Raw genomic sequence first — 21,609 nt, forward strand, 5'->3', positions numbered from 1 at the left:
ACAATATTTTCACAGACCGGCCTTTAAGGTGTCGCGGATAAATACAACAAATAAAATGATACGATCAAGACAAAAACTGTTATTTTGTAAATATAATAATAAACGCAAATTAACTGTGTAATTTTGCAACTTTATTAGCAGCATCCTCCTAAAATGCACCAACAACATTGAGAGTAACATCCTCCTCTTTGCCCCTTAACGCTCTCTGGTCGCTACGGTAAAGCGTAAATAATTCTTTCAAAATAAGACACAACTACAACATGGGAAAAAACCCAGGGAAACAGAGTTAACAATAAAAACCCTGAAAACCATTAATTTCACACCTGAGCCCAACAACCCCGGTACCAAACGACTCATGGACCCGGGGGTTGGGTACCGCTGGTTTACACATTCTAAATTGATGTGCAGTTCAAAATTTGTTGTAGGGCCCAGATTATACCGTGCAAGGCATACAACATGAACAGTAAGCGTTAACCAGCCAAGAATATATTCTTATTTACAGCGGTGAAAGAGTCTCATGAGTAAATGTGGAGAAGTCCAAGAAGAAATGTGAAACATTATGAGCTCTGGGGAAACAACTCCCCCTGCTGGTCACAGTTTTAGTTGACATTTGCAGCTGGTAATTTTAGAAAGTACCTTTAAAGTTGTTGTTTTTTTTTTGTTTGTTTTTTTAAAGCATTCACTAAATTAACTGCCCAGAGGGGTTTCAGGATAGCTGTAGAGTGGTGAGACTTGCTTCTAGCAGGTTAGGTGCTGGTTATCTGGCAGGATGTGGTCTAATAAGAAGTGTTAGGAGGTAAAGGGATAACTGCTGTATCTGCTCAGGGGTTGCTGGACTGACACCTAAAAAAGAAATGGTAAATTTCTTCAGGCTGACCAGTTTCTGCATGCCTTAGTGTGTTAACACGGTGCAGGAGTGGCGAATGAAACCTGGGCTCTGCAGCTTGATGAATTTCCATTTCCTTTTTATTACTGTCAAAACGTCTATAAACAAGACACAAAAATGGGGGGGAAAAAAACAAAAACAAAAACATAACATTTAACATAAATTCCACAGCTCTTCTCAGTTCATTTTCCCTCTGACAGTTTCTTTTCTTGAAATTAACACTATTTAAAAAAAAAAAAAAAAAAAGTCTTCTCAGCAGGAGGAAGGCCTCTTAGCATTTGGACGATGGTGCACAGGCGCCTCTAACGGGATTCGAAGGTCCACAGGGACGAGGTTGTACTCCATATTTCTGTGTATGTGTGGATGAAACCTTTTTCCAGACTCCTTCCCGGGTTCTCAGTTTTCTCCCTCTTCATCCTTTTGTTTTTGTGGCTGTTAATGCTATGAAGCTGACCAACTTCTTCGCCATTCCACGAACTCGTCTAGAAGCACCGGCCCTGCAAAAAACAAATAAACCCGTAAATATAGACAAAGGTGCGCCTGCACATTATTACTGTTCAGTGAAGACATGAAGCCATTTTAAGGTTTAAAACTGAAATGCTTGTTTAACATTCTTTTGCAGTTATACATGTTGAAAAGTTTGCTTAAACAGCTGGCCATTTAAAACTTAGAAAATAAAAGAATCTTAAAATCAATACAAAAATGGAGGGAAGCTGGTGTAAATTTATTAACATCAGGACTGCTGTGGCATTTTGGACTACAAGTGATGGACAGATATTAGATTTCCTTTCACAGAAATGAGTGAGCCATCACGGAAGACCCCCCAGAATTATAACATGCTCATCCTTCTGTCCTAAGAGTGTGAACCGATCCAGATGTGTTCTTGTGTATTATGACAAACTGTGCGACAGCGGCCATTCCCAAACCAAAGCCCTGGATGGTCCAGGTGGGGCGATAACTGGCCAACACATCCTATTCCATGTTTGGACATTTCATACAGGTTTATATTCCCGCCTTGAAGCAGCTCTGTAAGAGAGGCCTGCACTATTTTCCTAGTACAAGTGGTACTCACAAGCTCCATCCTCATCGTAGTTACTGAGGTCTGGGTTGATGGTCCGGCTGAACTCCAGAACATTATACCACTGGTCTTTATTCAATCCCTTGTACTTGGACTGCTGTGGGAGACAATGGGAGGGAGACCGTGAGGAAACAACCCAGAGAGAGGAGTGAAGAGCTGTTTGAAGATGAGTTGATTTCACATCTCCTTTATCAGAGCAATGAGATTTACCTCCAGGAACTGGCTGAAGACTGGGAAGAGCGGCCATGACCTTCCCAGCAGCAGAGCCAGCATTAATTTTGCCGTGTCCATGTCCAAACTCCTCTGGTTCTTATCCTGAGGACAGAAGCAACTCAGTGAGTGAGCTCAGTAATAAGTGCAGCAGTTCATATCTCTTATGATCCCATGAATGCGCTGATGAGTGTTTCCCCCACAATCCCATTAGTCATAACAGTTAAACCTAACTGCACGGTTGCTGCACTGAAATTGAAAAGACACTCCCTCATTTATGGTTATTTAAAAAAAAAAAAAAAAAAAAAAAATCCAGCTGCATCAGCAGGGAGATTCACTGCATCAAGCTCAGAGTCAGGATTCAGAGACTTGATCTGAAAGCCTGTGTTGGTGAAGTTAAGCTTCATTTATGGTCACCACACCAAATCTTTTCAGAAGCTCAGAGTTTAAATGTAGCATCTGCTCCTCCCGGTTAAAACATGGTCACCCCATAGGGAACTATTTTGTGGTAATTTGGCGCTTTTAAATTATTATTTTTATTCCAACTTTTCCTCATAACAATCACAAAGTCAGGAGCACAAACACTGCAGACATATTACAAAATGATGCTCAAGGATTTTTACAGGCTTAACTTCCAAATAATAACAAAAAATAAATAGACTCACTCTGGCAAAGTCAAAGGCGTATCTGTAGATATTTTTAAAGGTCGCAGCATCGTTGAGCTCACTGCGCAGGTAATCAAGTTTACTTTGTAATCTCTCTGTGCAGTCACACCTGCATGTAGACGAAAACACATTTAAGCGTATTTGTAACCTCAACCACAAATAAACTGAAAGAATAAGATTTCTTACTGTAATATCGTCATTCCCCTGAGCCACTCGTCTTTTGTGAAGTACCCCATGTTTGCTGCTTCTAGATGCCACGCTAAAACTAACATGATAATCTGCAGGAAAGAAAGAGGAGATTCAAACAAGTGTAAGAAAGCTTGTTTCCTACCATCTTTATTTTTCACAGAAAAAAACATTTGTTGCTAAAATAAAGCTCCATAAAACATTCTCACATCATGAGTGCCTCACAGTCTCTTTTCTGAGTGTTACCCTATGACTCCTGATGGTCAGGAGTTCATCAGGTAAGGGACATGCAGAGTGACTAAGAGTCAAGCTGCTGACTTACATTCTCTGGTTCCACGCCGATGTCCTCACAGAACTTCTCCATGGCCTCTGGGCCGAACACCTTGTCGGGGGCAGCGTACTTGTGGAACCAGGCCAGGCACTTCTTACTGGAAAAGGGCTTGTCAGTGTTGATTGACCTCGGACCGCGGATCAGAGGTCGGGTAAAACTTCAGCACAGACCAAACATTTTAAAGATAAATGTGCAGCCATAACTTCAGGAGGTTGTTACATGGCAGCTATACAACAGCTGGACTACAGTCAAAGCAAAAATACAACAAAGGATTTCACCCTGTGAGAGCTGGGATAGGCTCCAGCACCTCTGACTCTGAACAGCTCCAAGAACATTGGTGTATCCAGTCAGCCAGCCAGTTTAGAATCAACTGCTACCAAGTCAGATCAGATGCTGCTGTATGCAAATGGCTCGGGTGATTATTCACATGAGACTCAAACTGTCACCATATTTCATTAAAAACCTGAAATTAAGTCTGCACGGACATTTATGATGTACAGAGCTGAGGCACTGATGGATTATCCACCTCATTTATATCCAAGAATAAAGCAAAGGTACCTAATAAAGTGGCACTTTAGATACTCTCCTACAGTCCTGAAGACTGAGGCAGTGCTGATTAAGATGACAAGTATGTGCTGAGTGCCTCGATTAGTAAGGAGCATAACTCACAACATGTGTGAAGATATGCGTTTTGGCTACATCCTCACTGTGACTGCAGCATGAGCATTCATCTATACTCTTAATACACAATGAAGAAGAAGAGGAGAAGGTGAAGGGCTCAGAAAGCCTACACCCGGCTGAGAGAGCATCGATCTCACAAGGTAATCAATAAAGGTTCAAGAAGCACATAGGATGGATAGAAGACAAAGGTTAGCGGTGCAGACACAGGACACCCTCAGTGTGAGCAGATAGATCTGTTTACCTCGTAATTTTACAGTTCTGCTCATGATCATCTGCATCAGGCAGCTTCCTCTTCTTCACAGGCATCACGGCACCTTTACTGGGCTTCACTAGCTGGGCTACATTTACAGAGCAAAGACAACAGTCAAACATCCGTTTGACCCTGGAGTGACCGAGCCATCTTAGCAGCTACAACAACTCAAGTACATTTACAGAAATGCTTTACTTTGTATGCTTCATACCCAAAACATTTCCTCCATCTATGATGGGTATTCTAACATTCAAAACATTCAAAACACTTTGATTACTGAATTATCTGAAAGGGTAACTGTTGAAATGAGACGGCCAATTATGGAACAAGTATTGGAGGAGCACTGACGCAGTGTAACAATCAGTTAATCTAATCTTGGGTCAAAAATCTGGACTTTTAAGTTCTGTGTTCTTTCATTAGTTTAACGTCAGTAGCAAATCAGTACATCTTTGGGCTTTAAGCAGCTGCCTTCTGCAGCGGTAGGTGTGAAAAAATTTAATAAAAATCAACGCCTGTGTTTTTTAAAAACATACTTCTATTTCTACACATCTTTCTATTACCCTTCCCTGTTAAAATAGAAGTAAACTGAAATTCATGGTGTGAAACGTTTTTATGATTAAAAAAATAAAAAAAAAAATAACAGCACACAGATATATATGAGATGTGTGAGAGGTTGTACCTGTATACTTCTGCCTGCCTTGTCCATTCAAATCTAAGCAATGCTGGAATAAAACAGAAAACTGGTTTAAAAAAAAAAAAAAAAAAAAAAAAAGTCTGCACAGCACCCGATAAGCTGATGGATGCTGTACGCTAAAGTCCAGCAGTATTATCACTGTAAACGTGCCGGACTACACCGGCGTTGTCTGCTACACACAAATCAACACAAAAACTCACAAGCTTGTCCAGCGTTTCTGACAGCGTGCTGATGTTTGCCAGGACTTTTCCTACGAGAAAGCACACAAGCACTGACTCAGCATCATTCAGGGAATGTCAGCCAAGGAAGACCGAAGGCATCAGCCAAAACACATGCGAGGCATTACTAACACCACCATCACTTTGAAACCAAGAGGAAAAATCTGATCATAGGTCAAAGACCTCAGATGAGATCCAAATTTTTTTTTATAGTTTCTGTAAACCAGAACGGTTTAGGGTAAATATCTGATACTGTGACTATGAATGGAGTCTCAGGAGCGCAGCTCAGGTTCATTCAGAATGATAGATGCTTGAAGTCTCTAAAATATTTGGATTTGTGTGGTGTTCTCTCATTCTGCTAATATGAATTTGAGTCATTTTCAAGATATTTATGAAATTATCAAAATAACAACACTAGAATTATTATTATTAATTTTTTTTTTTTTTTTTTTTTTTACAACTACTTTCAAGATTTAAATGAAGATTGAAGAAAATTTATTTAACACTGGCATGACGTGAGTACTTTGTATCAGCAGATTTCCAAAGCCAAGGCATTCGGATCATATCTGTGCGTCGTTGTTAATTGAAGTTTCATTGCAGTTGCCCTCCTGGCCTTACGGTCAACTGAACGTTCAGAAATTCAAGGAAAGAACCGATTTCTGCCTTTAGAGCTGTGATTTTAAGCCTTTGTGCCAAAGCAAAACAAACAGCAAACCAAAAATTAAGACTTGGCTGTCTTCATATGTGCAGAATGCCATGTCATACTCTCTCATTTCAAATATCATCACTTCTTTTGATTGCAATGTTAGCTGATTTTAAGAACAATGAGCACCACTAAAGTATGACTTGCATCAATCCTCTTATCACACAAGAACACATACATTGTATGGTCAAAAATATGGGGACACACCTCTTAGTCTTTGAATTCAGGTGTTTTTAGTTCCATAGCCACAGGTGTATAAAATCAAGCACCCAGCCATGCAGTCAGCCTTTAGAATGACTTGTGAAAGAATGGGTCGTTCTAAAGAATTAACAGAAATTGAGTACTACTGAAACAGGATGCCACTGTTGCAACAGGTCAGTGGGTGAAATTTCTTCCCTTTTAGATATTCTGCAGTCAGCTGTATTATTGTAAAGTGGACGTGTTCAGGAATCATTAATCCACAAAGTGGTAGATCATGTAAAGTTAGAGTGCGATCGCTGCGTGCTGAGGTGTAAAGCACATATGTTCTGCTGACTCAGTAACTGCAGACCTCAAAACCTCTGACATTAAGATCAGCATGTAAACTGTACACTGGGAGCTTCATGACATGGGTTTCTATGGCAGAGCAGCTCCTGTGGGTGTATTATGTGGGCAGCCTAGAAATTTTGTTTATGTAGTGTAGATTCCTGCTGCCTCTGGTTCAGACGCAGCTCTCTTCTACCCTTTTAAAGCAGGTGAAGTCTCTCTATAAAAGGATGTTTAGTTTCCAAGGCCCTCATTAGCTCACTATATTAGCATTAACAGATTAACTCGGGCTGAAGGCTGCTGACATCACAAGTCCAGCTGCTCAATTATATCTCCTCACTATCAATCAGGCCAATGAGGTCAACTGAAATGACATTTAGTACTTTGTGCAGTTACAATGTTTCGTTGATGCAAAAATCTCAGGGGACACCTTGACTTGTCTCAGGGCAGCACTGAGGAACCACAGCCTTTAAGTATAGGACCCATTGGAAGTTTAGGATCATATGTAGACATGATCCCATGTTGACATGATCCCAGACACATACACAACAATGAATTCTGAGACTTTACTCCCCATTAGGATCATTCAAGTGATTCCTGGAGATGTGTGGAGAGGCAGAGTGTGCCATCGCAGCAGCTGTCACAAGTACGATTCATAAAGGCACAAAATTCACTTGAGTACTGTTAAAATGAATGGTGACGCCATTGTTGGAGATTGAAATGGGCCAGTTCGGAAACACTGTTTTTGTTCGGTTCGGCCTGCATAGCTGGTTAAAAGGAAGGAGCAAACAGGGACTGCCTCATCACACTAAATTTCCGTTTTCGTGTTCAGACTTGATATAAAAGCTCACCAGAAAAACGAGGACACTGCTCGGAAGAAAACAGGCGTTGTCAGGTTTGCATTTCAACAAAAACCACCAAACGTAACTGTCGCGCAGCTGCAGTGTCTGCGACGTTAAACGCGAACTTTTTCCAGCGTTTGAACTGTTAAAAATAAACATGGTAACGACAGCACTGCTGCAGAAGCAGTTTAAAAAGCTCTGTGGGAAACACACGTCACCATTCCTCCACCACACACACACCTAAAGCACAAGACACAGGTACATATTGAATAAAAAGTCTGTTAAGGGTCTGGACTCTGTTAAACTTTAAACTTTGGGCTAAAATCCAAACTGCTGCGGGTCTCCGCCTTTGATGCTAACGTTAGCTAACCAGGCTAGAATGACTAATAGACTTCGTGCCAGGATGTCGCATTTTGTCGCCACTTAAATGTTACAAAAACATGATTCGTATTACAAATTCCACATTTATCTCCTTCATTTTCTTCAGAGAGTCAGACTTGACTCACAGGGAACCTCTTTTGTTTGCTAGCTAACATTAGTGGCGCACCGCGGGTTTCAGAGCTGCTCTGCTAACGTCTGCTAATGTGTCCAAACACGCATCAAAAGTCTTTAAATCACTCGCATCATAATTAGACGCAAATATAAGACAGATGCCTGGGGCAACACCTGGTAATTGATAGGGCACTGTTTTTAAACACTTACCACTTTCAGTCACACTCAGACTACTGTCTCAGTTCCACCTGCTTCTCTTATGCCGGAGTTTTGGCTGGAGCCGGCGTTTCCGCGAGAGTGGACGATACCACCGCTTTATGGGGGTGCAAAACGAAATTAGCGTTTCCCTCTTCAGAGAAATGTGCGCGAACGCTCTTTTTTAAGAATGGATGTTTATAAAACACGACATTTAACCTCATTTACAAGAAGGATATATGGTCTTAGGCAACAGTTATCCAAACGACAACATCTGATGGTTGTAATGTACACCCCGAAGAGCCGAATATATCGTTTTAGTTCTTAAAGAAATAGTCCCTTATTTTTGGCTCACATGCTCACATGTACTCATGTCCATGCATCCATTCATCCCAGCTGTCATAGGGCGAGAGGCAGGGTGTAATAAAGTTTAAAATATTTTTAACATTTATACAAAACTGTAAAATCTCTGTCAGCTATTTTTCTAAAATAGAGTTTCCTCTGAACTTTTTATTTAATTTTAGCTGTTCACAGTTCAAAAACTCGTCCATCACTCTGAGTTAACGACAAGGAAGGTTATCCTAGTTAACTAAAACCAAACATTGAGGTAGGTTAATTCTAGTGAAATTACAAATAAAAAAGTAAAATGAAAAAAAAAAAAATCTCTGTCATGGACAGTGCACAGGAGATGTGGAGAGGAGATGCAGGCTAGATGCACTGGGTGTAGACGGGTGTCAGGGGTGACGTGATTTATGACAGAAAGGTAGTGATAGCGAGAGTAAAAGAGAAGCTCTCATAACCTGCTGTGATGTATGGTTTGGAGACAGGAGGTGAGGCCAAAGACAGAGGAGTTGATGTTTGTTGGGAGTGAGCAGGATGGACAGGATAGAGGCAGCTGATCCACAGATAATCCTGCAGTGAGAGCTTGTCCTTTAATAACACAATTTATCTGCAAAATAACAAGTTTAAAAATAAATGTTATGGATAAAAAGTATAATCTACGTGCAAAATATAGTTTAGTAGAAACATATGCATATAACAGGTGTCATTATATGACCCCCTGCTGGTCTCTAGTCTTTGTTTTTAAAGGTTTAGTAAGCAAAAGACCATTTGACCTGAGACTTGTGTAGTGTTTATTAACTCAGAGTTAGTGTTTATACTGAGGGTTGTTGGAACATTAATAAACCCAGTGTTCCTGTAACTGTGTGGTGTATGGAGCACATGATTGTGGCCCATACACCATCTCTTAAAATGTAAATATTCAGCATAAATTCTCATAGATTTATTTAAAAAAAAAACTTAAATAAAAAAATCGAGGTCATTCACTGTGACATTGCATTTGTTTATTTACCATTTTCTTAATTAACTTAATATGAAGTAAGATTAGATTAGATGAAACTTTATTAATCCCTCGGGTGGGTTCCTCCAGGAAATTCAGGAAATTGAACTGCAGAATAAGTCTGCAAACTACATCAAGTCCTTGTAATTTATCTTCTTGATAAATAAACACCCGAGTATAACCCACTCGTGTTAAATTGAGGTCATTTGGGTTGTTTTTTTGAAGCAATAAGCTCAAGTAATTTCTTTAAATGCATTAAATTTTACAGCAACTGGAAGTAGGAAGAAAACATTTGTCTTTATTTTGCCAGTAAATAAATTGTTCAACTTTAAAAAAAAATATTTAAAACAAGCAAAAACAAAGCAGTACTCAAAAGAAGCACTCTCATCCCACTTTGATTTTTTTCTTTTATTGCCAACACACACTTTTAAAGTCCTTCCTTGATGTCATAGCAAACATTCAGCTGGTTTTCAGGCTGTGGCTGATTGTGTTTAGTTCAAGTGTTGTCGTCACACAAGGCTACAGTAAAATCTGACTTCTGTGCAGTGCAGGCCGGGTTTTCACATGAGACAACCAAAAGAAAAAGAAAAGAATCACTCAGTCTTTTAACTTCAGCTGTGGTTAATCCAAATGTTTCAAATGAGAGTAAAATGCAAAAATCAGACAATATATCTTTAAAAAAGGGGAGGGGCATAAAATGAGATCACACAGGTGGTGACACCCTTGTTTTTAGTTGGAAAAAGAAATTTTACATTGAGAAAAACTTTGAAACTCTGCTCACACATCCTTTCACAGTGGTGAAAGCTTCCTCATATTTACTTTTTAAACCCTCATTTTCTCATTAATACATTTAACGAGCTGTGGGATGTTTCTGCAGTTGGGTTTGACTTTTGTGGAACATGTTGCTGAAATAAAATCTAAGGTTTATTAAAAAAGATTTGATATGTTGTCTTTGTATTGTTTTTGTTTAAATAAAGATACAAACTGAAATGATGGGATTCTCTTTATTTAAATTTCACATTCTGAACAGCTTGTTTTTGGAGAGAGTGAATTAGCTTTGGAAGTTACGGAAGTTTAAAGGCGTCCACTTATGCTTATTTCCATATTTTGATGATTGGGTTCTGATAGAGTAGCTTTGCATGACTCGAAGATCGAAATCATTCTTATTTTTTTTTCGTTCAGTCTTTCCCTTCATACTCAAAACAATCTGCTTCCATCCAATTTTTATGACCTCAACTAAATACTTATATTTACTGCTGTGTTTTTTTTAATCTTAAAAATGTTTCCCCAACAATTTGTCAGTTTCCTTCTTTGAAAACCTTTCATAGTTTTCTGTAAGATAATCTGCCCACCTGTGTGGTAAAGATCATGGAAAGTTCTGAGGAAATATATTTATGTTTTTAGACATTACGGGTAAATTCCCATTTCTAATCCCTGTGTTGTGCTTAAAAGTGGGAATGAATCATTGTGATGTTTTGTAGTGAACCATGGCTAACACAGCTATAATGCAAAGATTTACTGCTGCAGAAGCCCTGAGACAGACATTTAATGCCCAAACTGACAGCTCAGCTGATGTAGGAATGAGTCCAGTCGACTCCTTTTTGCACAAAAATGATCAAAAACTAATGAATAAACAAATGACTAAGAATATTATAAAATGTCTGTGTAGGTTCCCAGTTATCCAGGTCATGGTACTCTAAGGAGCTTGGATTTTGTTTTAATTTTCTTGAAGATGTTCCACCCCTCATCAGAGAAGCTTCTTCAGTTCTAAGACATATCTTAGAATACGTCATAGATAGGGAAACAGTATAGGTACGATAAACACAGACAGAGCCATTTAAAACAAGTGTCCATTTCATGAGTTTCTATTATAATATCTGGTACTGATGCAAAGTTTATAGTCTCCTAAAAGATCAGGAGAGAAACCTTAAGCTAAATAATGGGGTCATAAATGACACTACTCTGTCATTTTAGCCAGTAAAATAGCTTCTAACAGTACATGTATATGACATACAGTGAGAAGAATAAAAGGTTCCCTTTATTGAAGACTGACAGCTTGTGAAATGATGCAGTGAAACTGAAAAACCTCTGAAGAAATTCAAGTTTGTCAGCCTGTATAAACAATTCAAGTGAGGCTCGGGTTCAGCCAGTAGTCTGACAGGCAACAGGTATGCTTACCCTCTGAGTTCAGTCTGTTTACATGGTAATAGTTGAAAACTAGCACTTAATACAAAGCAGAGCTGAAGCTGATGGAAATTCAGTTAAACTGGAGGTGTTCAGTTCTACATAACTGACATATTAAACAAAAAGCATTAAAGTGATTAGAAAACGAATTCTAAATTTCTCAAAGTGTGGCCACACAGGGAAGGATGCCTTAACTTTCTTTGAATTCAAACCCAAAGTTGTCAAGTAAGCAAAGAGTGAGTGAGACTGAGCTCGTCTGTTGTTGTTACTATAGCAGCAAACCTTGCAAACATTAACAAATAAAGCTGATGTCAAAAATTAACAGGACAAAAACCCACAAACACCAAAAAGGATTTGTACAATTTTCTGTGAGGGCTGAATAGAAAGGACATCAAGAGTTACAGTAACCCACCCTCTGGAAGCCACAAATACATCTGACGGATTGGTTGTTGCACATACCTCTCATTATGAGTTAAAACTTATAAACTTCAGAACAAGTGAGAAGATTACAAACATCATCTGGATTCATGAATGCCTGAGCTAAATTTAGAAGATTTAGATTTGTATGTCAGGAAGTAGAGCAGGTCATCTTATAATTGTAAAGTTGTTGGTTCCCTGGCTGCTCCAGTCTAGACACCAAATATCCTTGGGCAGGATACCAACCCCAAGCTACTCTCCAATACATCCATGGGATGATGAATGAAAACTATGCTTAAGAAAGCACAGAATAAAAGTGCTTATATGAATGAATCAAGCTGGGGTCACAGGATAGAGCATTTATGTGCGCTACCCTGTGACCCTGACAAGGATAAACATAAGAAAATGGATGGATGGTTGTTATTTCAGTCTTAAACTTTGAAGACAACCACTAGCCCGGCTATGAGCTCAGCATCAGTAGGATAATTTCTATCAACAGTGAGGTGAAGTCTGAGAAAAACAAAAGAGAAAAAAATAATTAAATGGCAGATTCAAAGCTGAAAGTTTTGTTTCAGTGCCTGAAATATTTTTGGAGATTTGTAAGTACAAATCCAGCTTTGTACCTTGATGCCCTTCTGTAATCTCACTGGTGACATTTCCCCCCTCCAACTACAGATTAACAAACTTGAATTTCTTAGTTTTTCACAAGTTATCATTTCTGAGTACCAACCATCAAAAAAATGATTTTCAGACCAAGTTTCTGTGATTGTTGGAACTTCTTCAATCAAAACGACACAGTACACCTTGAGGCCAGAAGTTAAAACTCAACCAGAAAAAGATGCTTATCAGAAACAATAAACAAAGGAAGGACCCACCCCAAAAATATTTAGTGTGCTGGGTCCAGTTATTGATCCATTTCATCCAGTTAGCTGTATGTGCATTTGAGGATTTATGCCTATAAATAAACCCAGCTAGTGATGTCACCTATGACTGTGGATCTGAAACTGAATAAATCTGAAACAGCAGTTTAAAAACAAAAAAAGGAGATTGAGTATTGGTGGGTTGCAAAGCAGGTTGCAGATAACCTGTAAGCAGGGTAAAGCAGCTTAACACATGCACAGTACGAGACACACAGATTAGATTCTCAGAGGTTTTAACTATCCTAAGAGACGGGGATCATGCATGCTGACCTGATAGTCGTGGAGCAATTCTTCTTTTTTAGATCTTTATAGGCAAACCAAACCTCTAAAACCACCGGAACAAGCGGAATAAGAGGTTAGATGGTGCACCATATTTGGGATTTTGTGCCAGTTCTGCTGTACGTCTCTGTGCTTTGTGTGACAGATTACTGCAGGTTTAACTGTTTAACTCCTCAACTCTGACAGAAAATAAGAATAAAGCAGCCCAGCACTGAGACTTAAGAGTTTTGGGATAGATTTTTCTCTTCAGAAAACCAGAGGAGGAAACCCCCTACTGACTAACACAGAGACAGATGAGACTGAATATAATTAAATGAGTGTTTTTCCTCACAGATCACACAAAGAAAGAACTCATTAAAGTCCCTCAGTGTCCTCAAATGTGTTTAAAAATACAACAGGGTATCATCTGCAAAAAACAAACAAAAAACAACAACTAAGTGAGCCAGGCCTGTGCATAGAGAATAAAACTGCATATAATGCGACTGACATGTGGAGTTAGTTTCATCTCAGGTGAAACCTGAGGCAGACGGCCTCACTGCATTCAGAAGAGTTCACAATAATCCGAAAACTCCAGCGTTTTTTAAAATGGTTTTTTTTGCACGTCAGTGTGTAAAATGGATTATTCTCAACATCAATGTGTCGCAGTAACAAACTTAAAAGCGGCTTCAGCATTTTGACAAAATTGCAGATAAATCTTTATGTGGAAAGTGAAATAAATTAGACTAACAGTTTTTTTTTTTGCAGGCTAAAACAGAGGAGAGAGCGTCAGTAAGTCAGTACTGTTTAAGTCAGTACTGTTTAAGTCAGTACTGCAACGGCAACAGACGTGTTTGCAAAAACAAGGCAAGAAAAAAAAAATGGACAAAAAGTAACATTCCTCATAAATACAGAATAAATATTAAAAAACAAACAAACAAAAAACAACCCCACACATTCACAGTCGTCTTTCTTTTTCCTCACTGCTCACAGGATTTGATTCTCAGTTCAACAAGAGCAAAAAGATTCCCAGTGCAACTGATAAAAATCAGCCACGTTTTTTTAATATGAAGGGATCACCTCTGGAAGGTGAGCTTGGCATCAAAACATAGCTAAAAATGAAACCTTTTCATGCCATAGCATGGTCTGATCCTCCACCTATCCCTCATGGTGAGATGACTACTGAAGGTTTACCCAAAACGCACTTTTTCTCCAGGATACCAAAACCTGGTTCTGTTACTCAGAATTATAGACATTAAAATGCAGAGGAGTAATTTCACTGCGGGGACTAACACATTATTTACATTATTATAATTCCGTGTCCAAAAATCATGGAAAAAACTAAAACTCTGTTAAGGTGATGACACGTGGAGTGAAGTTAATCTGGAGTTATGAGGGCTGAAAAATGCTGGAAATTAATAAATTAAAAAGTTCAATCTTCCACTCAACCCTGTGTACTTTAAGGGTCTGCAACTCACCCCTAAGTGAGTTGCAGACATAGTGTGATGTAAAGTTTGACACGTCTTCATTAAATTCCCTAAAGTAATTTTACAGAAACAACATCTGCTGATTGTGAGGGGTGGGGGGCACTGATTGGTTCTCCATATTTACCTCAGCAGCTTTTTATTCTCTATAATTCACTGCAGCTGATCTCGCATTCACTGACCGGTCAGCTGACAAAATACATTTTCACACTCATTTTGAAGATGTTGCAGAGGCTACAGCACCAAATGACAATCAGGTGAGAAAGAGCAGAAGAAGAACTCGTTACTTTTAGAGGGTTGTTTCCCGTTTAGTGGAATTTTTGGTGCCCTGCACCAATCAGACACTGGATTATTGTTTATCCTCAACACATTTCCTCGATTTAAGTTGGCCTTATGTGAGTATAAGCTTATCAAATGTTTATAGATTGTATGGAAAATGCTAAGATTTTGGTTAAATATGATAAAACAGCCTCTGTGCCTTTACTGTATGTAACATGGTGTTTACTGCAGTGCGCGGTCACCTCCCAAAGGTCGCTGAATTCTTTAACATAGGGAAATAGCACATTAGCCTGAACAGGAAGTTCATAGTTGTCTTTTTTCTTTAAGGTGTCGTCCTGTGCCAGATTTATGATAAGTATATAAAGTGTAATGGATCTGCTGTACAGCACATCTGCATATTTTCCTTTGCAATTTTACAACTTTCATCTCTAAAAATTGTTTTGGTTCGACCCCCTGACACATCCTGTGATTTTGTTTTATTTAATTCCCCCTAAACGTTTGGAGCTTCACTGTGTGGTGGCAGGTGTTTCTAGGTCCTCATTATGGTAATAAAAAGGGAAACGTTTTCACTTTTTCATCATTTACTCCAACTCCATTAGCATGGAGCAAATTCAGAGCTCTGGTGTGATGAGAAACAATCGTGTTGTTGCTCTGGACCAAGTGTGTAGAATAAGTTCAGCTTGTTTTGAGGCAGTCACCAATCTTTTAAAGGCTTTTGTGATTCAGAGACAAACTGACAATTCTAAATAGTTTTTATGTCCCGGTGATAACGGAACTAAAGTTATGGCTGCAGAATCGTGAGAGCTGCTTTAAAGGGACTAAATTGTTGCTTTGCTTCAAACACTATGAAGGTTTATGGGCTTAAGGTGATTTGTAGGTTTCTGAGAGTTCAGGCAGAGAGGAAGAACAAAAGGGTGCGCACACATCACACAAACTCAGACAGTGTTCTGCTTTGGAAAAAGGTCCAAACACCAGCAGCTCATTCAAACCTTAAGTAAAAGCAACAGAGCAGCTGTGTGGTTTTCTCTAACTGTGCAAAAAAAAACAAAACAAAAAAACAAACAGAGACACTCTTAGAATGAATGAGGTAAAAATTTAGACACTGAACTTCCATCTGAGTGCGTGCACAGTCCAGACCTCACACACTGGGGCAGTTACACTTTCTCGTTTTGTTCTTGAGGCTCTGCAAAGATGACGTCACCTGCAGCCCGGTCAGGGGATCACAAAAAAAATCTGAATACCAGCATTTAAATTCCCAACCCTTTCTGAAACAACCAAAGTGTGACAGATTCTCCACTGAAGGGGGAAAAAAAAATTATAGAGCAGCATGCTGTTGAAAGTGCACACACACATACAAACACGCACAACTAAAAGATCAGATACACACCATGCACTCAAACACACACACACACACGATTTGGCAAAATACTCCTCGGTAGTTTGAACTTGTCTCTCTCCTCCTCGATGGCAGCTTTCACTCTGCATTCCCTCTTCGAGTATTAGATCAGTGTAGGACAGGAGGGATGCTGAATGGCTGCGGCTAACATGGCAGCCGTCGCATGAAGTGAAAGCAAAGGACTGATATCAGCTTTGTTCTCCTTTTCTGCCCTCACTCCTTCTCCACCTCCTTCTCCGAAGTCCACTGCTGATGAAAGTAAGGCAGGAAGTATTCAATAACATCACTATTTTTTCTTCTTCTGAGCTGCTGGCGGACGGCGCACGCCGCCGTTCCTCTCCTCTGAGCAGACACTAGAGGGCAGCAGGGACAAACACACGGCCAGATGACTCAACGCTACGGCTTGAAATGACACTCCGGTAACACACTGGCGTCTCACAAACACAAACAATAGCCACACTTTTGTTAAAAAGGCTTTTCCGTGTCCTTCAGCGCGCTCCCAGCCCTCTTCTCCTTCTTCAAACACATCCTTTAAGTCCTTGTTTGTCTCATCTCGCAGGTTTTAAAGCGCCAGATGCAGGCCAGTCGTAAAAAACAGCAAAACACACACTCCGTCCTCGCTGCCTAGGCCATGTAGATGAAGGTGTTGATGTCCGCCTCGTCCCTCTTTATGTATTTGTGCTCGATGAGCCACTCGATCTGCTCTTTTATCATCTTTTTCTGAGGCAGAAACATGTTCTTCAGGATCTCCACCAGCTCCGTCTGCAGCTGGGCGTTGCTGATCCGCTTCCTCATCTTCATGATTTGGATGATGGCCTCCTGGAGAGGAAAGAAAAGGAAATGTTAGAACTTTGTGTAGACCAGGGATGGACGACATTTCATTTAGAGGGTCGTACTGATTTAAGCCTGGATTATACTCTGCTCCTGTTATTAACCTGTTGTTAACTCTTTGAAGTCTGCCTCGTAGGCACATGGGCATTTGGTGAATTGTGGCGTAAATTCTCTACGGACGCGTCTGCACACAGGCATGAAGACGTCCACATGGACCCTCGTGCTAACTGTCTGATGAAGTCATTTACATTTACCGTTACATTGTGTAACACTGGTGGTGCAATACTAGACCTGTTAGTGCTACTTCTTGCCTTCTTTGCATGTAGTGCGGGCAGTATAGTTACCTTTAACCACAGTACGCGGACAGAAGGGAAATATGGACCAGATCAGACAGGTTCTAGATTCGTAGGAGCCAAGGGTGTATGACAACAGAGGACTTGTACACAGTAGGTGCAGAAAACACAATTGCATTTATTAACAATTATTAAAGTTGTGCACATTTAACAAAAGTAGAGCGCGCTTCTTGAAAACAAAATAAAATAAACCCCACAAATGGTCGACCTAAGGATATATTGTCTTTTGTGTCTTTTTTTTAAAAGTCAATTTCAGTCTTTCAATGTTCAGTAGTCACTCAGTGTGTTTGTAACCAGTCGGGTTACAATCTACCAGTTCATCCGGCTCTTTGGGCTGGGCTCGCCATCCAGTACTGGAAAAGGGATCCTCGATTCTTCTCAGGTCCTCAAAACCAATCCAATCCAAATAAGCAAAGGAAAAAAACCTGACCATGCGAAGCAACAAATGCTACACGGGGCTTCACAGTGCTCACGTTGGCTCACGGCCTCTGGAATACAGTATCACTCTTATTATTCTTGCCAAAAAAAAGACTTTCTCTATCCAGCTAGCTTCTTTGCCGCACGGGTAAACTGATCTTTCACCGTCTGTGTCTCTGGCGTATCTGACTGGCACACGAAGGCACACGCAGGTGTCTGAGCAGCGCACAGACTGGGGGAGGGTCAGACCGGCCAATGATTGGTCGCTCAGTGGATCTGACAAACACACTCTAAAGGACTAAGTCCTGCCCCCACACCATCTATATACCACATATACATATGTACATATTAAACTTATGTTTACATGCTTTTTATCAGTATTTATTATAATTAATTTTGTTTTTATCAATATTTATTTATACTTTTAATCCCGTTCTTAACACTGGGTTACACTATCCCCTCTTAGAATCATGCAAGTCCCTTTGCATGGGATAGCTAAACGGTAATGACAGGGGAACCAGCCTTCATGGGGATGACCACAGAATCTTGTTCTGTCAAGGCACTGGTAAAAGCCAGGCTTAGACCTTGAAACAGGGACTGGGCAATGGAAACGAGAGGATTTCCCAACCGACTATATTGCAGTCGTTCTGGTTGGGTTCTTGTTCTCTCTGAGCGCCTTACAGTCGCTGTGGCTTCACTCTCAGTATTTGGCTGACTTGAGTTTGCTTGATTATCATTTGAGTTGTCTTCTTCCACTGGCCCATCACAGGTAGATCCATCGGGTAAGTTGGCATCACTCTCGCTTTCATTGTCAGTGGTTGAGTGTTCCACCATGGTTTCACTCTCCTCTAGGCTTCCATATCCAAGTGGATTTCCACATTCAGGTAAGTTGTCACATCCGGTTAAATTGTCAGCTCCAATCAAGTTGTCATGTTCATGTAAGTTGTCTCCTCCAGGCAAATGAGTTTCAGTATGATCGTGATCATTAGGGTGTGTCTTTGGCTGGGGAATCTCATAGACTCGAGTGACCTTTATGGGCTCTTGAAGAGGTTCCTCTCTGAACCAACAGATATCCTCATCTTCCAGTTCTGAATGATCACATTCCTCATGTTGTTTAGGTGATTGCCTTGTTTTTGGTTTGCGTACATGAGTTGGTTGGACAGGTTTCTCTTCAACAGGGGCAAGAAAACCACAAGGGAGCAAGAGATCGCGGTGGACTGTGCGGACTGGGCCCTCTTTTGTTAGGGGTTTTATACTGTAGACGGGCAAGTCACCTGCTTGGTTCACCACAACGTGAATATCAGTCTCCCACTTGTCGGCTAGCTTGTGCTTGCCTCTGAGACGGACTGCACGCACCAAAACTCTGTCACCTGGCTCTAGTTTTGAGGGTTTCACTCGCATATCAAATCTTGTTTTGTTTCTTTCTGCCATTTTGTTAGCATGGTCTGTTGCTAGTTTGTAGGTCTCTTGTAGAGTTGCCTTTAGTTTTGTTATGTACTGAGAATGCGACTTGAAACTTTTGTTGTTAAAGGGCAGCCCAAATGCTAGATCGACTGGCAATCTTGGCTGACGGCCAAACATTAACTCATATGGGGCAAAACCGGTTGTATCATTTTTCGTACAATTGTACGCATGAACGAGTGGTTTGACATAGTTGTGCCACTGAGTTTTGTCCTTTTCCTCAAGAGTACCTAGCATACTTAGTAACGTTCTATTGAAACGTTCTACCGGGTTTCCTCTGGGGTGATAGGGTGTTGTCCGGATTTTACGAATGCCCATGATCTTGCAAAGCTCTTGGATAATGTGGGACTCGAAGTCGGGACCTTGATCGCTATGCAATCGTTCGGGTATCCCGTAGTGGACTATGAAGTTGTCCCAAAGGGCTTTTGCAACGGTCTGAGCTTTCTGATTGCTGGTAGGGATGGCTAATGAATATTTCGTGAAATGATCGGTTAATACAAGCACATCCTTTACATTACTTCGATCAGGCTCAATGGACAGGAAGTCCATGCAGACTAGTTCAAGGGGTCTGGTGGATTTGATATTCACTAATGGAGCTGCTTTTTCTGGAGGAGTTTTACGTCTTACACAGCGGTTGCATGTTTTGATCTTATGTTCTATATATGCTGCCATGCGAGGCCAATAGAACCTTGTTCGGGCAAGATCTAAGGTACGTTCAGTGCCTAAGTGGCCCATGTCACAGTGGAGGCTTTGGAAGACTGAGTCACGGAGCTGTTCAGGTAAGACAAGCTGGTAGGTAACATCTCCTCCATCTTGGCGAGTTCGATACAGGATGTTATTGTGCATCTCCAATCGATTGAGCTCTCGGAGTAGAAGGTTGATGTCAGGAAGTTCAGCTCGCACAGTTGGTGGGACCTTTTCTCCAGTTTCAATTTGTGCAATAACTTCCCTCAGACAAGGGTCTGTTCTTTGTTCGTTTGTGATCTGTTCAAGGGACATATGGGGTATAACAGGAAGACCACCACAGTCATTTTCATTGACAAAGTCACCTGGAATGGCAGCTGCAGAAATGGCTAGCGAGTGAACCAAAGGGATGGTGTCATTTTGAGAGCTGCATACAAGGTGTTTCTCACAAATGGCAGACACTACTTCAGGACTTAAACTGCTGTCAGGTAGGGACAGGTGAGTCTGTGTGAACTGCTGTATGCGGTCGAGCTCTTTTTGGGACACTGCGTCGTTAAGCAACTCGCCATGTGGCCGTCTAGAAAGGCCATCTGCATCTGAGTTAAGCTTGCCTGCTCTGTACTGGAGCTTAAAGCTAAACGTTGACAGGGCAGCTAGCCATCTGTAACTCATGGCATCCATCTTAGCAGTAGTTAATATGTACGTCAGAGGATTATTGTCTGTTACGACAGTAAACTGATTTCCATATAAGTAATCTGCAAACTTTTCCGTTACTGCCCACTTCAAAGCTAAGAACTCTAACTTATGGGCGGGATAACGAGATTCACTCCTAGACAACCCACGGCTTGCATAAGCTATCACCCTAGTCTGGCCATTCTGCTCTTGATAGAGCGCGGCGCCAAGCCCTGTAGTGCTGGCGTCGGTATGGAGCGTATATGGCAGTTTAGGGTCGGCAAAACCCAATACAGGCGCAGTACTGAGCTTTTCAATGATGGTTTTGAAAGCAAGATCACAAGAGGGAGTCCATCGCTCGCCGAAAGGTGTCTTGGGGTCATGGTACTGGACAGACTTAGCTTTAGGCTTTGTGCTTTTGCGCAAAGGAGGGTAGCCTGATGTTAAGTCAGTGAGGGGCTTAACGATACTCGAATAGTTCTTAATGAACCGCCTGTAGTACCCTGAAAAGCCTAAGAATGAGCGGAGCTGTTTAAGATCACGGGGCACAGGCCAGGTACTTAAGGCTTCCACCTTTTCAGGGTCAGTCTCCACTCCCTTGCTGGACACAATATGCCCAAGATATCTGACAGAAGTTTGGAAAAATTTGCATTTTTCGGGTGAGAGTTTGAGCCCATATTCTTTCAGGCGATCAAGAACTTTCATTAAGCGAGCCTCATGTTCTTCAAGTGTCTTGGAGAATACAATGATGTCATCGAGAAACACGATCACTTCGCGCAGGTTCATGTCGCCCATACATTTCTCCATGAGCCGCTGGAATGTGCTGGGGGCGTTTGTAATGCCTTGGGGCATTCTATTAAATTCCCAAAAGCCGATGGGACATACGAACGCCGTCTTTGGTTTGTCCAGCTCCTCCATCTCAATTTGGTAGTACCCAGATTTTAAATCCAGGACAGAGAAC

General features: G+C 40.8%; 2 protein-coding genes across 3 annotated transcripts in view; both read right to left on the reverse strand.

Moving 5' to 3' along the window:
- Nucleotides 1-948: 948 nt before the first annotated feature.
- dcun1d5 (DCN1, defective in cullin neddylation 1, domain containing 5 (S. cerevisiae)) lies at nucleotides 949-7,986 on the reverse strand. 2 transcript variants are annotated; one of them, XM_085430854.1, is made up of 10 exons: nucleotides 7,972-7,986; nucleotides 5,182-5,231; nucleotides 4,967-5,009; nucleotides 4,279-4,375; nucleotides 3,348-3,513; nucleotides 3,026-3,117; nucleotides 2,840-2,948; nucleotides 2,175-2,279; nucleotides 1,959-2,061; nucleotides 949-1,383 (listed from the first exon to the last, which is right to left on the reverse strand). In XM_085430854.1, exons 4-10 carry the CDS (start codon nucleotides 4,341-4,343, stop codon nucleotides 1,328-1,330), a joined length of 696 nt encoding a protein of 231 aa, XP_085286980.1. In that variant the 5' UTR covers nucleotides 4,344-4,375; nucleotides 4,967-5,009; nucleotides 5,182-5,231; nucleotides 7,972-7,986; the 3' UTR covers nucleotides 949-1,327. The 2 variants fall into 2 exon arrangements, with proteins under 2 accessions (XP_085286980.1, XP_085286979.1); XM_085430853.1 differs by lacking the exons at nucleotides 5,182-5,231; nucleotides 7,972-7,986 and having other exon boundaries at nucleotides 3,348-3,453; nucleotides 4,967-5,003.
- Nucleotides 7,987-9,684: 1,698 nt separating this feature from the next.
- The window catches only part of LOC146694598 (cullin-5-like), a 33,001-nt gene continuing 21,076 nt past the window's right edge, over nucleotides 9,685-21,609 (reverse strand). Inside the window, exon 19 of the mRNA XM_085430855.1 lies at nucleotides 9,685-17,049. Within this exon, the coding sequence (XP_085286981.1) occupies nucleotides 16,855-17,049 (195 nt within the window). The 3' untranslated portion in view covers nucleotides 9,685-16,854. The remainder of the gene's footprint in view (nucleotides 17,050-21,609) is intronic.

This window comes from Copadichromis virginalis, linkage group LG14 (assembly GCF_057382275.1).
Source record: "Copadichromis virginalis isolate Kocher_CV1m ecotype Utaka linkage group LG14, C_Virginalis_male_GT1.1, whole genome shotgun sequence".
In the NCBI taxonomy this organism is placed as follows: domain Eukaryota; kingdom Metazoa; phylum Chordata; class Actinopteri; order Cichliformes; family Cichlidae; genus Copadichromis; species Copadichromis virginalis.